This window comes from Mus musculus, chromosome 1 (assembly GCF_000001635.26).
Source record: "Mus musculus strain C57BL/6J chromosome 1, GRCm38.p6 C57BL/6J".
NCBI classification, from domain to species: domain Eukaryota; kingdom Metazoa; phylum Chordata; class Mammalia; order Rodentia; family Muridae; genus Mus; species Mus musculus.
Window position 1 is genome coordinate 90,601,167 of NC_000067.6, and position 15,785 is coordinate 90,616,951.

The 15,785-nt window shown below is 46.6% G+C and overlaps 1 protein-coding gene across 2 annotated transcripts; it reads left to right on the forward strand.

Annotated features, from left to right (window-relative positions):
• The first annotated feature begins 1,793 nt into the window (after nt 1–1,793).
• On the forward strand, nt 1,794–12,175 carry Cops8 (COP9 signalosome subunit 8). 2 transcript variants are annotated; one of them, XM_006529064.3, is made up of 8 exons: nt 1,794–2,385; nt 3,232–3,279; nt 4,298–4,346; nt 5,371–5,503; nt 8,927–9,034; nt 9,809–9,871; nt 10,374–10,421; nt 11,008–12,175. In XM_006529064.3, coding segments are annotated over exons 1-8 (531 nt in total). In that variant the 5' UTR covers nt 1,794–2,383; the 3' UTR covers nt 11,088–12,175. The 2 variants fall into 2 exon arrangements, with proteins under 2 accessions (XP_006529127.1, NP_598566.3); NM_133805.3 differs by having other exon boundaries at nt 2,259–2,461; nt 3,209–3,279.
• Nucleotides 12,176–15,785: the final 3,610 nt, after the last annotated feature.

Below are 15,785 nucleotides of genomic sequence, written 5' to 3' on the forward strand. Positions count from 1 at the left end.
GCTTTTATATGCCAATGTTGACTTCCATACTCCAAGCATAAAACTTCCTGGGGGAAAAAATGGCACAGGGTCAGCAGGCCTCCATATCACAGGAGGAAAGTGAGTCACAGCATAATTGAGTAAGCAATGTGTACACAGTTCCAAGGAGGGAGGAGCCCATAGAGTTACGATATTTCAAATGGTTTCGCTCAACAGTCAGAAGGCTATTAGGTCAGACACACCTGGGCAAGGGCTAGCTGTCAAGGGAACAGAAGACAGGCCAGGATAAAGTACCATTATACTATGAACCTGCAACCCCCCAACCTCTTCCCAACCCCTGAAACGTTAATCAGTCAGTCAATTAGTCTGTAAGGGATAGCTTCTTTATGGGAACTTTTGTTCACATGCGTTTGAGCAGAAGAACAAAAAGGTATGGTGTGTGCTTCAAAGAAAAGACGTTGGGCAGGGAATAGTGAAGGGGGACTTGCTTATCAGGAGACCAGGAAAGGTCGGGCACACCACTGGCCCAGGCTAGAAAGACTTCACTCACCTTGTGTGTGTGTGTGTGTGTGTGTGTGTGTGTGTGTCTGTGTGTGTCTGTGTGTGTCTGTGTGTATGTGTGTCTGTGTGTCTCTGTGTGTGTCTCTGGTGTGTCTGTGTGTGTCTGTGTATGTGTGTATGTGTGCACGCGCACATGAGATGTACACAGGTACACAGGTGATAACACTGTGCTGGTCTGCTGAGCCTGAGGCAGGCAGAGAGAGAAGTGAGAGTTAGGTTTGGAGCTTTTCCAAAAGTTCAAGGCCAGCCTGGGCTACTTAGTAAGACCTTGTCTACCAGTAAGTAAAAGGAGACCCGGGGGCACAGCTCAGTGCTAAAACTATGCACGAGGCCTGTGTTCCAGTCTCCAGTTCTGCCAGAGAAGACAGCAGGGGGCAGGTGTGGTGTCCGGACCATTGCTTGCTGTGTCTGAGCACTGACTAGGGTCTGGCTGGGTGTTTTTACCTCTCATGCCCAGAACTGAAATTCAGGCACCCAGGTTTGCAAAGTAGCAAGGAAACTTTATGCAAAAGCAAAGCCATACTACAGATCAGAAAGAAATATGCTGTCAAGAGTGACCGCTGGCCACATGAGCCAGCATACTCTAGAGCCCCAATTACTGTTTGGGGTTTTTATGAGCTTTGAGAGGAGTCTTATTGCTAAGGAGCACTGCATTCTGTTTTGATTGAAAAATTTTGCCGGACAGTGGTGGCACAAGCCTTTAATCCAAGCACTTGGGAGGCAGAGGCCAGCCTGGTCTACAGGGTGAGTTCCAGGACAGCCAGGGCCATACAGAGAAACCCTGTCTCGAAAAACCAAAACACACACACACACACACACACACACCAAAAACAAAACAAAAACAGAAAAAACAATTTAGTTATGTTACCTCCCTTTTCTATTGTGCATGTCTCAATATGTAAAATTATTGAATTTTATTAAATAATTTTATTATTAAAATGTATTTGATTTTAATCAAAAGCGTTCACAAGCACGCACAGGCAGAAGACAGTAAATAGGAGTTTCTCTCAGCAAATTCACTTAGAAGACATGGTTCACCCTCCTGGGCAGGCACCTAAAACCAATTCAGGCTAGATCAGACCTCCTGGCCTCATAATGCACCTAACTGGATTATTACTGAATAGAATCTGTTCGATGGTCCGCAGAGAGCGAAGAAACTTATCCCATTACTTGGAGAGGGTTTGTCTGCATGCAGTTCCATGCAGGTTGTGAACAGGGGTCCTGGTTTGCTGACAATTGCTAGGTGATTTTTTTTTTTTTTTTTTCAGAAAAAGGTGTGTGTGTGTGTGTGTGTGTGTGTGTGTGTGTGTGTGCGCGTGCGCGTGCGCATAGTAGGTGTAGGTGAGAGTCAGGCTGCTAAGTGAATTGTTAGAAGAGGGGTGTGTGCATAACCCAAACCAAGAAGAGTTTCAGGTTTGGAGTTTCTTGGACTTGTATGTAACACTTTAGCTTAGAAGAAGTACAGTTCAGCGCTCTCGAAACACGTGGAGGTCCAACGGTTTTACTGTTCTCCCACGGCAACTTTGGTTGTGGAAAAATGTAGTCCCGTTATCATTTCCCCGTGCGGATAATCCGAGCCGCAGCCGAACCCTTCCGGATCGCAGGGCTCTGACTCAGAAAGCCGGTTCGTCCTAGCCTGGGGCGGGTCCTCCAGAGCACCGAGACGTTGGGGCAGAGCGCTCGCCGCCCTTGTATTCCGCTACGGCGTCGCTCGGGAAGTGACGACACGCTCGCCCATGCGTACTGAGAGGCAGCTCCTTTACCTCATCGCGGGCGCGACGCCCCGAGGGCCAGCTTGTGCTTTGGTCTGGCAGAGGTGGTGGCGGCGAGAGCGGCCGGGAAGATGCCAGTGGCGGTGATGGCGGACAACGCCTTCAGTTTCAGAAAGCTGTTGGATCAGTGCGAGAACCAGGAACTCGAGGTAGCGCCGCAGGGTGGGGCGGTCGGGTGGGCGCCGTTTCCAGGGTAACGGGCCGGGCCGCGGCCTGCGGGGCGCACACTCCGGGTTCATCAAGAGATGCTGCTTCCATTTGTAACGTTAAGTTAAGTTCGCTAAATAGGCTGGGCGCAGTGGCACAGGACTCCGGTGGGCACACGTCAGGCGGAGGCGAGAGGATTGCCGGTGAATTCGAAGCCAGCTTGAACTATGAAAACCCCAAAAATAAAAAATAAAAATAAAAAAGAAAGAAAAAGGAAAAAAAAAAGGGAGGGCGGGGGCTCACGGACTAAAGGAGACAGCAGCAGCTTGCGGATGAGCCTTTAGCAGACCTTGCTGAATGAATAAAGATTGAAGAGAGACAGGCCTCTATAACTACCTTTTGGTAGTCTTCTGTCTTAAGCTTACTTAAGCTTTTAAGATAACGGCCAGAAAAATAGTGCATTAAGAACCTGTTGGAAGTAGTCCCCCCCCCCTTTTTTTTAATTTGAGACCTGACCTTCCGAGGTAATGTCACTTACATATTTGTGACTATGGAAAGAAACTGATATCCAACTGCAGATAAATGACAGCTCACAACAGATCTAAACTCAGGTTTTAACCTTTGATACTTCCCTAAGCATTTTTCTGCATCTATAGTAGTGCTGGAAAACTTACTTTTTAAGTTTTCATTTTCTCTTTTCTGAAAGTGTATTAGGAAGTGAGGCTTTCCCCTCTTTTTTCGCTCTCTAGGCTCCTGGAGGAATTGCCACACCGCCAGTGTACGGTCAGCTTCTAGCTTTGTACTTGCTCCAGAACGACATGTAAGTAGCACCTTTTACCTAAAACGAAAAGCTTCCTTGAGATGATGCAGGAGTACATGCAGCAGATAGGTGTCTTTTACTGTAATCCTGTTATATCTGTTTCCCTTTTTGTCATAATTAAGAATAAATAAGCTCGATATTTTTCTTGTCGTGTATGTCTTACATACACCTAAAAACATGGTAAGTTCTTGTGAGAAATTAGCATCAAGAACCAATGGAGTTTAAAAAAAAAATCATGTTTTTTTTTTCTTTTTACTTATATTTACTCAGAAACTGGGTGGTGGCGCACACCTTTAATCCTCCCACTTGGGAGCCAGAGGCAGGCAGATCTCTGAGTTTGAGGTCAGTCTGGTCTATAGGTCCAGCTCCAGTACAGCCAGGGCTACACAGAGAAACCCTATCTAAACAAACAAACAAATAAAACCAAAGCAACTGTATATGTACTCAGTAGGAGCAAAAAAGCTGGGGCTGGGAAGGAACACTGGGAGAACCAGGGGAGGTAGACATGTTTGAATTAGTCTTCCTGGGTGGGAGGCAGGAGCTTGAGAGGGCTAGAGAATAGAGGCCTGGTGCAGTTCCAAACCTACTGTGATATTTTTACAGAAACTACACTGAGTTTCTTCATTATACATATAATCGTGTGTCTTACGACTCACTAGGAGAAGGGCTCCAGATTATAACAGCACAGTGTATGCCTGTATTGCGAGGGATACCCAAAGCCTCGAAATGGACACATTGTTTGTACCTGAGTGGTTGTGTGTAAGTCTGTGGTTTGAATGTGTTGTTATGGTTTAGGATCTGAATTGTTAGTTTAAAAAGAACTCCTAAAAAAAATTTTTTTAATTAACCTGGGAAAAGGTTATTTCATGTCCTCCTTTTTTTTTTTTTTTTTTAATTGCTTTTCCTCAACAAATTCATATAAAACTGAGTTGTGCCATGGCCTGTTTTGGTGTTTCGGCCTGTAATTTTATGTATTGACTGAGGTGACTATTTTGTAACTCATCTTTGTGTAAATCAGGAATAATGCAAGATATCTGTGGAAGAGGATACCACCTGCTATAAAGTCTGTAAGTAATCCTGCGGTGTCCCCTGTTGCTTTTAGAATACTGGCATTTACTTAAATGACAGCCTACAAGTCCTCTTTCTTTCCCATATATATCACAGGAACCGTTGTTAAGTGAAGGTTAAAGTTCCAAACCATCTGTTTCTCTAATGGAATGGTTCATGTGCTGATGGTTTCACAAGGCCTGCCATGCTGATGTGAACTGGCCAGTTCGGTACAGAGGGGGCTGAGGGGCTGAGGCATTTCAGCAGACTACTTGATTTGCTGTAATGATAGCTATTTGTAAACTGGCATTGTTTACACAGATATTCACTGCATTAAGATCACTGTTTTAATTAGATGTCTTACTTGGGATGAAGATGAAATAAATGAAGTAACCTGTGAAAAGTGTCTTGCCAGGTAGAAGGAAGTAAGATTTATTTCACTTGCTTCCTTTTCCATTCTGTTTGTAAGACGGGAGCTGCACTCAATAAGAATGAAACAGCTCAGCTGATAAGAGTGGGAGCCCTGCAAGTAGGCTCTAATTGACAGGGCCTTGATAATCAGCTTTCTGCTAGTTTTCTTCCATGGAGAAGTGCTAGCGTCTTAAATTTAAACAGCAGTGCCTACAATAATTGATCCCAAGTCTTCATTCTGAAGTATATTTTACTTTCTCATGCTTTCATTTGTAGTTGCAATAAAAACATTAATTATAGAAATTGTTAATATAACTGCTCACAGCATTTTAGAATCAGGCAGAGCCAACCTCTGGACATTGCAAAGCAGTGTTATCATCTGCAGAGTTCATAGTCTAGAACTGGGTATGCAAGTTACCTAGAAGAAAAGGGTTCCCAGTTTATACCTGTTCTTAGCCCTGTGGCCTGCACGCTGGATACACCTGTCAGAAAAGTAATTTCATCTCCTAAAATGAATGAATAGAGTATATTTTAATGATACAGCTAACAAATTTTGTCATTTCTGATATTTTTAAAGATATGATCATTATTAATTACAGTGAATGCTTTCAAAGACAACAATTTTTATTTCAGGCAAATTCTGAACTTGGGGGAATTTGGTCAGTTGGACAGCGAATCTGGCAAAGAGATTTCCCTGGGATCTATACAACCATCAACGCCCACCAGTGGTCAGAGACTGTGCAGCCAATCATGGAAGCCCTTAGAGGTAGTGTTTCCTTGTGGTTAAGTCATGTTGCGTTCAGGCTGTCCTTGGAGCGTGTACTGATAAACTGGACAGCTCTGATTTGGGACTCCCTTTGAGACTTGAGCTAGATCTAAGCTGATTGTGATTCTTCGTCTCAGTACTGGGCATTCTGGGGAATAGACCAGGAGCAGAGGGTGTTGCTGTGGATTCCAGGTCGCAGTTAGCTCATTGGCAGTATCTTTTATCCTCTTCATTATTACTTTTGTGGTAACAGAAAGTTTGTGACAGAGTCTCGCTGTGTAGTCCATACTGCCCTTTCCTTTTTGGGTTACTGGTGTGTTTCACGTGTGGCCTTGTGAAAGTGTTCTTTGCTGCTAACATGAAACCAGGCAATAATCGAAAGGTCGTGGTATCTGCAGGTCAAGACTTTTTGTCTGTGTATTTGAAAGTAGCAACTAGACTTTGGACTTTGTCAACCTTGGTCTTTGATAACTGTTATGTCCCCTCTATACATCTTGTAAAAGGAACCGTCAAGGAGCCTCGAGGCTCAGTTGTGTAAGGTTAGAGGCTGGCATGGTGTGGCCCTGACACATGATAGCTCTGCCCCTGCCGCCTTCCTTTCTCATGTTGCCATGCTTTGGGTCTTTCTGGGTCACTCGAGTTCTTTTTATTGCTCAGGGGATCCAATCCAGGCAAGCAGCATTGTATCCTCTAGGAGTGGACTCACTGACATTTCTGAGCCACCCAGCATGGGAGCTAGGAAACAGATTCTGGTCCTGTAAGAGCAGAATGCATACACACTCTTTGTGGGCCCACCACACACATCATACAATGAGCTCTTACGTTGTTCTTCCTGTCACCTCGTTTCTGTAGTGAACACTTGCCTTTAGTGGGTATTCCTTAAGTTAGTGGGCTGGTCCTTCTCAGCATGGTAAGGACATGGGTGTGCCAGGCAGCAGAGGGTAAGGATTGCTGGGAGCTGCACCAATCAGCTCTTAGCAGCAGTACCTGGACCAGCATTCAACAGTGTACACAACAAAACAGAGACAGCTGCTGTGAGTAAACATGAGCAGGATTTCAGGGTAGGTGGGGTTGGAAGGGGGAGTATGGAATGAGGCCATGTGAATGTCCTGGAGCAGCCTGAGAGCTAGTCTAGGAAACATCACTAGGGAAGTCACCAGAAGTAGGATTGTCTAGGAAACATCACTGGGGGAGTCACCAGAAGGTAGGATTGACAGATTGGCTTCAGCCTGGTAACTATGTGGTGAACACGCAAGCTGCCTTCTCCAGGTTGGACTACAAGCTCATTGGCAGGATTTGGGTAGGAGCTCCTAACTCATTTAGCAAGTGTTCTTATGTGTATTTTATTCTTTCTAGTACCACCTTGCACCTATGAAATTAAGAGCTGCTTCCAGCTTGCTGGAGCTTGGTCTCTGGAGCCAGGCTCTTGAATTTTCATTCTGGTGCATCCACCTGCTGGCCTTCATTTGCTTGTTAAAAGACAAAATTGAAGGGTCATGTGTAAACGCTGGCCTTGCCTGCCTCACACACTGTTCTGTTCTATGCATAAAGATTTTCTTGAGACTGAAATGGTTCCAATTCCTAAATGGTACATGCATCTTTTTCTCTGTAAAATGCCACCCTGGGAATGGCAGTCTTAGAACAGGTTGAAATTGTTCAGAGTTTGAAGTTTTGCTTCTCAGTGTATGATAAACTTGCTAGTTAAGAACAACCACAGCCTTGACTCTTGAAGGTCCCACAGCGTCCCCAAACAGCACCACGAGCTGGGGACCAAGAGTTAAGACACACACCTGTTGGGGCAGAGTGTATTCAAACGATAGCAACTTGAGTTCTATGTGGCCAGTCAGTTCTACTAGGAAATCAGACATCTGGGCTGAAGAGCCTGGTGTGGGAGAGCTGTTACAGAAAGCCAGAAAGGGCTGGCAAAGCACTGAGGAGTACTTGCTCCAGCAGCCACTCCTCACACAGAGCCTGAGGGATGGGATTGGCGCCTGGAGAACAGGACTGATTACAGGGCTGTGGAGGGATGGCAGCTAGAGCAAGTTGGGGAGCCAGGGTGTGGCTGCTGATTGTCACTAGAATGCAGACTGTCTGTCAGCATCCACTGTCAGCCTGCTTCTGCCTGTTAGACCTCTCCTGCCTCTCTGCAACCTGCTGCTCTTCTCCTCCATTCACATTTGGGTCCTGTCTGTTCTCTACTCCAAAAATTTGACCAAAATATTTGAGTAAGACAGTGATTTTAGATGGTGTGAGGTTTGGTGCATGATCTGTGCTGCCTGCGTGTTCCTGCCACTGCTGCCTTGCTTTTCCACTGAATGCCTACCTGTCATAGGGAAGTCCCTGCACCTCTGAGACATTCTAAAGGTCAGCTGGAGGTTGGTAAACTCAAGCAAGGGACAGTGGTGGCATCAGGCTCAGTGGGAAATGAGGGAATGAAACATAGTGTCAGCGTGTTGTTCATGTGTGTGACTGCACATACCATGGTGTGCATGCAGGGGTCGGAGGGTTCTCTCCTTCCGTCTTTACATGGGCACTGGGGACAAACTCAGGCCTCCAGGCTTGGTTGGTAGCAGGCACCTTTACAGAGCCATTGTATCTGCAGTGTTTGAGACCTGTGAGAAAGCCTATGGCTGAGGGCATGCCCCATTTGGTTTCAGCAGTGCTGTCAGTAAGCCCATGTTCACAGGGATACTTCAAGGGCCGTGCTTCAGACAATGAATCAGTGGGGCCCAGAGCTCAAGAGTGGAATGTGTTCAGCCCTCAACTGTGGACTATAAAATCTGAATATTTCTTAATCCGGTTGGCAGCCTTCTGGAGGAGCCCTTGTATTACCAAAAGGGCACCGACCAGGAAGACTGGCTGTGTTGGATGGGGCAGTTGTCTCATTCAGGAAGTTTCTTAATGTGGGTGTATGAGCACGGGGAAATGCAGAAGGCTGTTTGCAGGGAGCACTCTTGTGCTGGGGGCTGGCAGCACCTTCTCTTGAGAGTCAGACCTTCAGGCTTGGTGTTTAGTATGCACACTTGGAAGTTAGGAGCAGGTGCTAGGGTAAGGTGTGTGCACCTGCCCCGAGGGAGTCCTTTATTGGAGACCCTCCGGAGAGGACAGTGGCTGTGTCCCTTTTTATTTCCCTTCTTCTAGTGTTTGCAAGGGAAATAAAGCAAAGGAAATTTAAAAGGCTCATACCTTAAATTCATGAACGTTTGCTTTCCTGTGACTGGAGTCTTGTAGGTGTTGGTTTCTATGTCTGTAGCTTTTGTCCCTACACAATCTGATGTGAGAAATATGTGCTGTCATCGGGGTCCCTCATACCTTCTGGGCATGCAGGGTCTGCTTGCCTGGAAACAAAACCTGGATGACTGAGCTGTGTTTAAGAGTCCTGTTCACTTCCTTCCTGTTGCCAATCCTCCCCTTTCACAATAGATGCAACAAGGAGACGCGCCTTTGCCCTGGTCTCTCAAGCTTATACCTCCATCATCGCAGATGATTTTGCAGCGTTTGTTGGACTTCCTGTGGAAGAGGCTGTGAAAGGTACTTGGAGCTCGCTGGTTGCTATAGGGGAACAGAAATCCTATAAGCCATAGGTTCACTCTGGCTCTGGAACTCTAGAACAAGAATGGTTTTGCACTTTAGGTGGTGGGTTTGTTTAGGAAGTGATAAAAAGCACATCTCACATCGAACCTCTATGTAGCACCTGTAATCACGCCCAGGAGCATGCCTGTAGCAGCTGTGTGGAATCTGCACAGCTACTTAAGAAAGCATTTCTCAACTGTCCAAGTTGTCCAGGTTACCCCTCAAAACTTTACAAAGACCCATGTGCTGAGACTCTTAACCCAGTGGTAGCACACTGCATGTGCTTGGTTGCATTGTTTTATGGTGATTGACACTTTTGGTTCTCCAACCCCACGAGTGTTCCACGGGGACAGCGGGTGCTGGAGGTTTATGGGTGGCAGTGTTCTATTTTGTGGGCAGCTGGTTTGGGGATGGGGCATTAAACCCAGGGGCTCATGCATGCACCTGCTGTCATTATTACTAATAGAATGCTGTGAGGGCCATCATAGAACTTTCTCGTGTCTGTCTGGAATTAGACTACTCAGGTACTACTACAGAAGACCAAGTATGTCAGGGACTATATCGGCCCCAGAGAGGCTTTTGGTATATTTCAGAATACCTAAACTAAGTTCTCTGTAGTAACCCTCTAGTAACTGCACAGCACCTGACCTGAGCGTGCTGAGAGAGGCAGGGCTGGGTCATGCAGCCGGCGCTTGTGCCCTTCTCCCATCACTGTGAACTCTGCACTTTCAGGCGTGTTGGAACAAGGATGGCAGGCCGACTCCACCACAAGAATGGTTCTTCCCAGGAAGCCAGGTAGGTGGGACCTCAGACACATGACATGGAAGCAGTGGACAGTTGACAAGAGAGCAGAGTGACATTGAAGGTCACCTACGTGAAACCCCTGTGACTGACTAGATCAGTCACTTAGCTCTCCTTTCAGGTCAGTCCCCTGCCCTGCCCCTTCAGCTCACCCTCAGGAGACCAGCCATATTCATTCCTGTGTGTGCTCCTTCATCCTATGTACAGGAGTGTCCTTTCTGCAGTCTTCAGAGCCAGGTGTTCTGCCCTTCTCACCATCCTCCTGCATCAACCCTACTTCCCTTCCCCTGCTCTGCGCATCTGCTGTTTAGACAGATGTCAGTGCTCAGCCCCACAGTTGTAGGTTATAAGGAAGACTGAACAGCTAAAGTGTTTAAAGAGGAACACATTCATATCTCCATTCGAGAACCAAGTGTTTGTTGTGCGGGTGAGGCGTTACGGCCTTGACATGGCTTCTCTTGCTTGTATGAAACTGTCTTTTTCTTCTTTTGTTTAGCCTCAGGAACCCTGGATGTCTCCTTGAACAGGTTTATCCCCTTATCAGGTACATGTTTTCACGTGGACATTTTAAGTGTTGCATTGTTTGCTGATCTGTCCTGTAATGTGTAGTGATACGCATGGCTACAAGAAGGGAACTGTAGGCTCCCCTGCAGCTTAGCTGGAGTGGTGGCTCCTGATGTCCAGCCACAGAGCCTGCCTATCCTCCTTTGAGAGTCTCTGGGTTCTGGACTGTATTCTGAGGGCCTCCTCAGCCTGGTGTGTCCAATCCAGCATTAGTGCAATGTTCTGGTTGGACCAGGCACATGAGATGCACTTTAGAACGGTTCGTTACTCAAGTCCCCCAAGTAGGGGCTGTCCAGACAGAGCTGGGGTCTGAAGAGATGATGCACACCAGACATGTTTGAGTCTTTACATAGCCTGCTGCAGCATCAGCAGCTATCCCGACCATGTCTATCTGACACAACCAGGCTGCTAAAATGGAGACTTCATGCCTGCTGTTGAGAACTGTCCAGGCCTCTGGCAGGTGTGATTTTTGTGTAAAATCGGGTGCACTAAGAAAGTTAAAGACCTCCACAGGCTGGTGGCCAGGGGATGCTCTTCTAAAGCGTCTATCCCTCTTTGTCATGCAGAGCCTGCCCCAGTTCCGCCAATCCCCAATGAGCAGCAGCTCGCCCGGCTCACCGATTATGTGGCTTTCCTGGAAAACTGATTGACCACTCTGAGTTCAAGATCCACCTTCAGTCCCTGTCACTGGCAAACAGACATGGAGTTTTATTCTGAGTTCAGAACAGGGTGAGCACCTCTGTGTCCTTTGGGTGTGATAAAATGCACATAGAAGATGAAGCGCATTGTACAGTTTTCTCCTCAGGCACTTTTGAATGTCCTTGGAGCAGTTTTCATTTGTATTGATCACTTTGGTTAGAGCCATCAGTATTACACATCGAGTTTCTGTCAAGGACTGGACTCCGAACACAAGCTGTCCTGCTTCAAGTAGCAGAGGGTGCTGTAGCATACACCACGCTCCTGTGTGCCGCTGGCCTCTAGCTGAAATGATGTGCTTGGGATTTGAGGAGGACTGTCCCAGGTGGTGCCCTCCCCACATTGTCACTCACGCTCTGGAGAGTGTGCTCTTCCTCCTATCCCAGAACAAGGAAGCAGTGATGTAGCATCAGAAAGCTGCGTGGTGGCGGACCCTGGAGGGGAGCTTGTCAATGCTCCATTTGTTTTCCCAGTGTGTGCAAGCATCCATTGCGTGAGACAGACAGTCTGCAGTGAGAACTCAACTTAGGTGTTCTCGGGGAAACTCCAAGTTCTGATGCCTCCTTAGAGAAGAAGGGAGGGAGCAGAGTGCAGTGTGTGCTGTGCTGAAGGAGCTCCTGACCTGAGAGATGGACTGCAGCCCTCCTGCCTGCTGCGCATCCAGATCCTGAGGAGAAATGCCGAATGCATCTATTTTTGTTCTTGTATGGCAGCCCTTGAAGATTTGAGGTGGTTAATGTATCTTCAGGTTAAAACGGCCCTAGTTCATTTATTCTGCATTTGTTCAATAAATATTTAATTGAATTCGTAAACTTTCATCTAAAGCTGGCTCTAGAAATTTCATATCTTGGTCTTAACTGTGGGCACATTATAAGTTTGTCCTTTTCTCAAAAAATACTTAAAGTTTAAAAACTTTTCTCCTTTTTATTTTTTGGGAATTTTATACACGCTTATAACCTGTTTAGATCAAATTCACTCTCCTTTTCCTCTGACCCCCTCCCCTAGAATTTAATTAAAAAGAAACTGTCTTACCTCTGACTTTGTAGTGGGTTACCTAATTCCTGTTTTCATTGACTTTTATTGGCACTTTAAAAATCATTTGGAAATATTTTTAAATTGGCCTTTTACTTAATCCTGGGAAGTGCTGTTAAAATGTAACAGTTGAGAAAAGCCTTCAGAAGTCAAAGTGTTGAGAATAAGGGTAGTAAAGCGAGCCAGCAGTGTTGCTACCAGGTACACAGTACACAGTTTTGTGAATGGCTCCTGTTTCTAATAGCACATTGGGATGGACCTAGCTGTGTCCTGCCAGGGTTGGTGATGTAGTTTGTGAGTAACTGAGGCTAGGAATGGAGTGAGGTGATCCCGTGCTGAGGAGCATGGTGTGAGTGTGAGGATAACGAGGCAGAGGGCTTTCAGCTGCACATGCCCTTGCCTGTGTGGCTGCATGGGAAAGAGTTGTGTCAGGTGACTTGATATGACTGCATTGCTAGTGGTTTAATAGTGCCTGGGGCTGGAAGTATAGTCTGGGCTCCACAGGACATGGCAGCCCCATCTTTCCATCTCGGTGGTCTCAGCACACAGAGCTTCTCTCCCAGGCTCAGGCAGATCCCACTTCACATCTGTGGCTCTTGGTGGACATTTGGTCCCGCCATCTCCTATATTCTGGAGTCTCCATTTTAACTGAGGCTTCCCCTTCACAGCTATAGGTGGTGGCTTCTCAGGGCCTCTTCACATCTACCACAGGGTAACTGACCTCAGCTGCTGTTCGTGACTCCCTCAGTCTTTGCTCTTTACATTCAAAACCAGGATCTTGCAGATGACACGATATTGCCAGGGTCTGCTACTGGTTTGAGAGATTGCCTCCTTGGACTAAAGCTGATAAGCTGTGCTGACTCTGAGGAAACACTTCTCTTGTTCCACGGAAGTGCTGGAGGCTTCTCTGCCATGATGCTGATCTCTGACAGTTACAGCTGCTGCTTCAGCACCAGCCCAACATCACCTCTCTCAAAATTGCCTCTACCAACAAACCAGTCAGTTTTCTTTAGGTTCAACTCCATTTACGTTCTCGGGATACAAGCAGAATGAAGCCAGATTCTTGGCCAGAATACCACACAGATGGCCACCAGCCCAGTTACTGATGGACGCTGTGTTTCCCATTGAGACCTTGTAAGCCAGACCTCTGCTGTTCATGTTTCTGGCACTATTACCATTCCACACCCCCACAGAGCTATTGAGTCCTGTGTCCAGCGTTCCACCATTTCCCCAATCCAACAGGACACACACCCCCACAGTCTTCCCTTGAACAAAGGCCCTTAAAAGCTATGTGGGTCACAGCAATGCCTCCACCTTCCTCAGTACCAAGTTCCACCCTTGTTTTATTCTATTGGTCGGGACACCTTAGGGGAGAAAAGGTCTATTTTAGCTTACAATTCCAAGTTAGAATTCGTTGCTACAGGGCAGTTGAGGTAGAAACGTGAAACAGTCAGGAAGCCACAGTCAAGAGGGAGAGAGTGAGTTAGTGGAAGCTTGCTCTTCAGCTGGCTTCCTGTACCCATACAGTCCAGGGCCCAAAGCCAGGGGATGGTGCCACCCATTTCCAGGTGGGTCTTCCCACATAAATAAGGCTATCAAGACAGTCCCCACAGGCCAGCCTGAGCTCAGCAACTGAGCCTCTTGCCCTGTGATCTCATTTGTGCTGACAACACTAAGCACAGGAAGATTAGTGTGTTTCCTTCTGAAATAAAAGACTAAGAGTAGAGATGGCGCTGAGTACTTGAAGCCTCTGCTCCGGGGTTGAAACACCTAAAGGCTGACTACCTTGGAACCGTCACAAGTATTCCAAGCAGCCGAGCCCATTCAGTGTTTTAAAGCTGCTGGCCCTAAGGCAGTATGGTTGCAAGAGCTACAGTCAAGAGAAATTCATAAAGATGACCCATTTGCTGCTCGTAGGCTATCCATCACTGGACAGCCTCAACCTGTGGGACGGGGACCCCTTCAGAAGGATGGGGGACAGAATAGGAGCTTCTGGAAAGGGATAACCTACAAAGTGGTCCTACAGGACACCCCATGTTAAAGCCTGCGCTAAGCAGCCCATTTCCCTGGAGTTCTGTGCTGGGTGGGGTGGCAGTGTGACTGTAAGCCAGAGGTAGAACTTAGAAAAACTCCAAGCGGACGTCGGGTCAGCACAGCACCACATGAAGCACCGAAGGGAGCAGGGGGTGGCACACAGGCCAGAGACTGGAGAGTTGTGCCTGCATGGACTACATTGTGTAGGTGCAGGACCCATGGAGGCTGGAGGAGGGTGTCATGCCAGATCCCTTGGGACTGCAGTTGCAGATGGTTGTGAGAGACTATGTGGATACTCTTAACCACGGGGCCATCCCGCCAGCCCCAGACTTCATTGTTTAAAAACTTTTGGTTCACTCCCCCTAGTTCGTCAAGGTTGTTCACTCTTTGTCATAGGAAACCGGTTCTTACCTCACTCTCTTTCCCCTTTCCAGCCCACCTTAGTTTCCTGTCTGCTTCTGCTTCATGATTTCTTTTCTCTGCTCTTATTTCCTTCATTTACCCCATTTGCCCCAGATTTTGACTTCATGCCGTAGTTCATTATGTCTTGCCTGTTTTCTGTTCTGAGGCCTTCTGTTACGTATTGGCTGATGTTTTATATTAATGATCAATTTTGAGTGTGTTTCTAGCTCTTACGAGTTTTGTGTTGATGTGGCACCAAGTGCTTGTCTCCCTTTTGAGTGACTCTGGATAGTGATCCCTCCAGTGTTGGTTGCTAATGGAGAAGATGTCCAAATCCAGAAGAGATAACCAAATACAACAGTTGCAAGTTGAAACACAGAAACACACACACACACATACACACACCATAAAAGAGCAAGATAAACATGAGACTTCCGAGAGATCATAACTTCCATCAATGAGCTCAGTGACACTGAAATGGTTGACGAGCTGGGGATAGAATTCAAATGGCAGCTTCTAAAAATAACTTCTTCAAAGAGGAAGAAGGAGAAAGAGATGACCTGGGAAAGTAATGGAGTCAAGACAGAGATGAAGCCAGCGGCTCGGAAAAGAACGTCAGCATGGAAACAGCTTGAAAACAGCAAACAGAAAAGAGAAGATGCCTTAAAGAGCAGGGAAAACCACCGCTGATGAACGTGATCAGGCAGAAGTACCGAGCAGGGGTGGAAGACAAGACAGAGGATATGCTGTATTCAGACATCAGATAGAACAGCATCCAAGAACTATAGTGCATGATTAAGTAAGCCAACTTACCAACATTTAAAATATATTTTTTTGGCCATTGTATTTCTTTTTTCAAGAATGACAAAATCATTTGTCACGATTGTTGATTGGATCTTTTTTATTATTATTTCTACGAGAGAGCGGTAGCTCCGCTGTCCTGAGTGTAGCTGGGGAGAGTCGTCCTCATTGTGTAGCTCTCTGTTCACTCTCTCCTTCACTGTGTGAGTGATTTGTCAGTTCTTGCCTACGCCTGCATCATTAGTCTCTTGAACCCACAGTTTTGGCTGGAAAGTTTCAATTCCCCCGTCTTCATAATTAATTTTTGACAGAAAATCAGCAAAACTCAGCGGGACGACCGTGGTCCTTTCTGACACCCATAGGACATCTGCCCCACGAT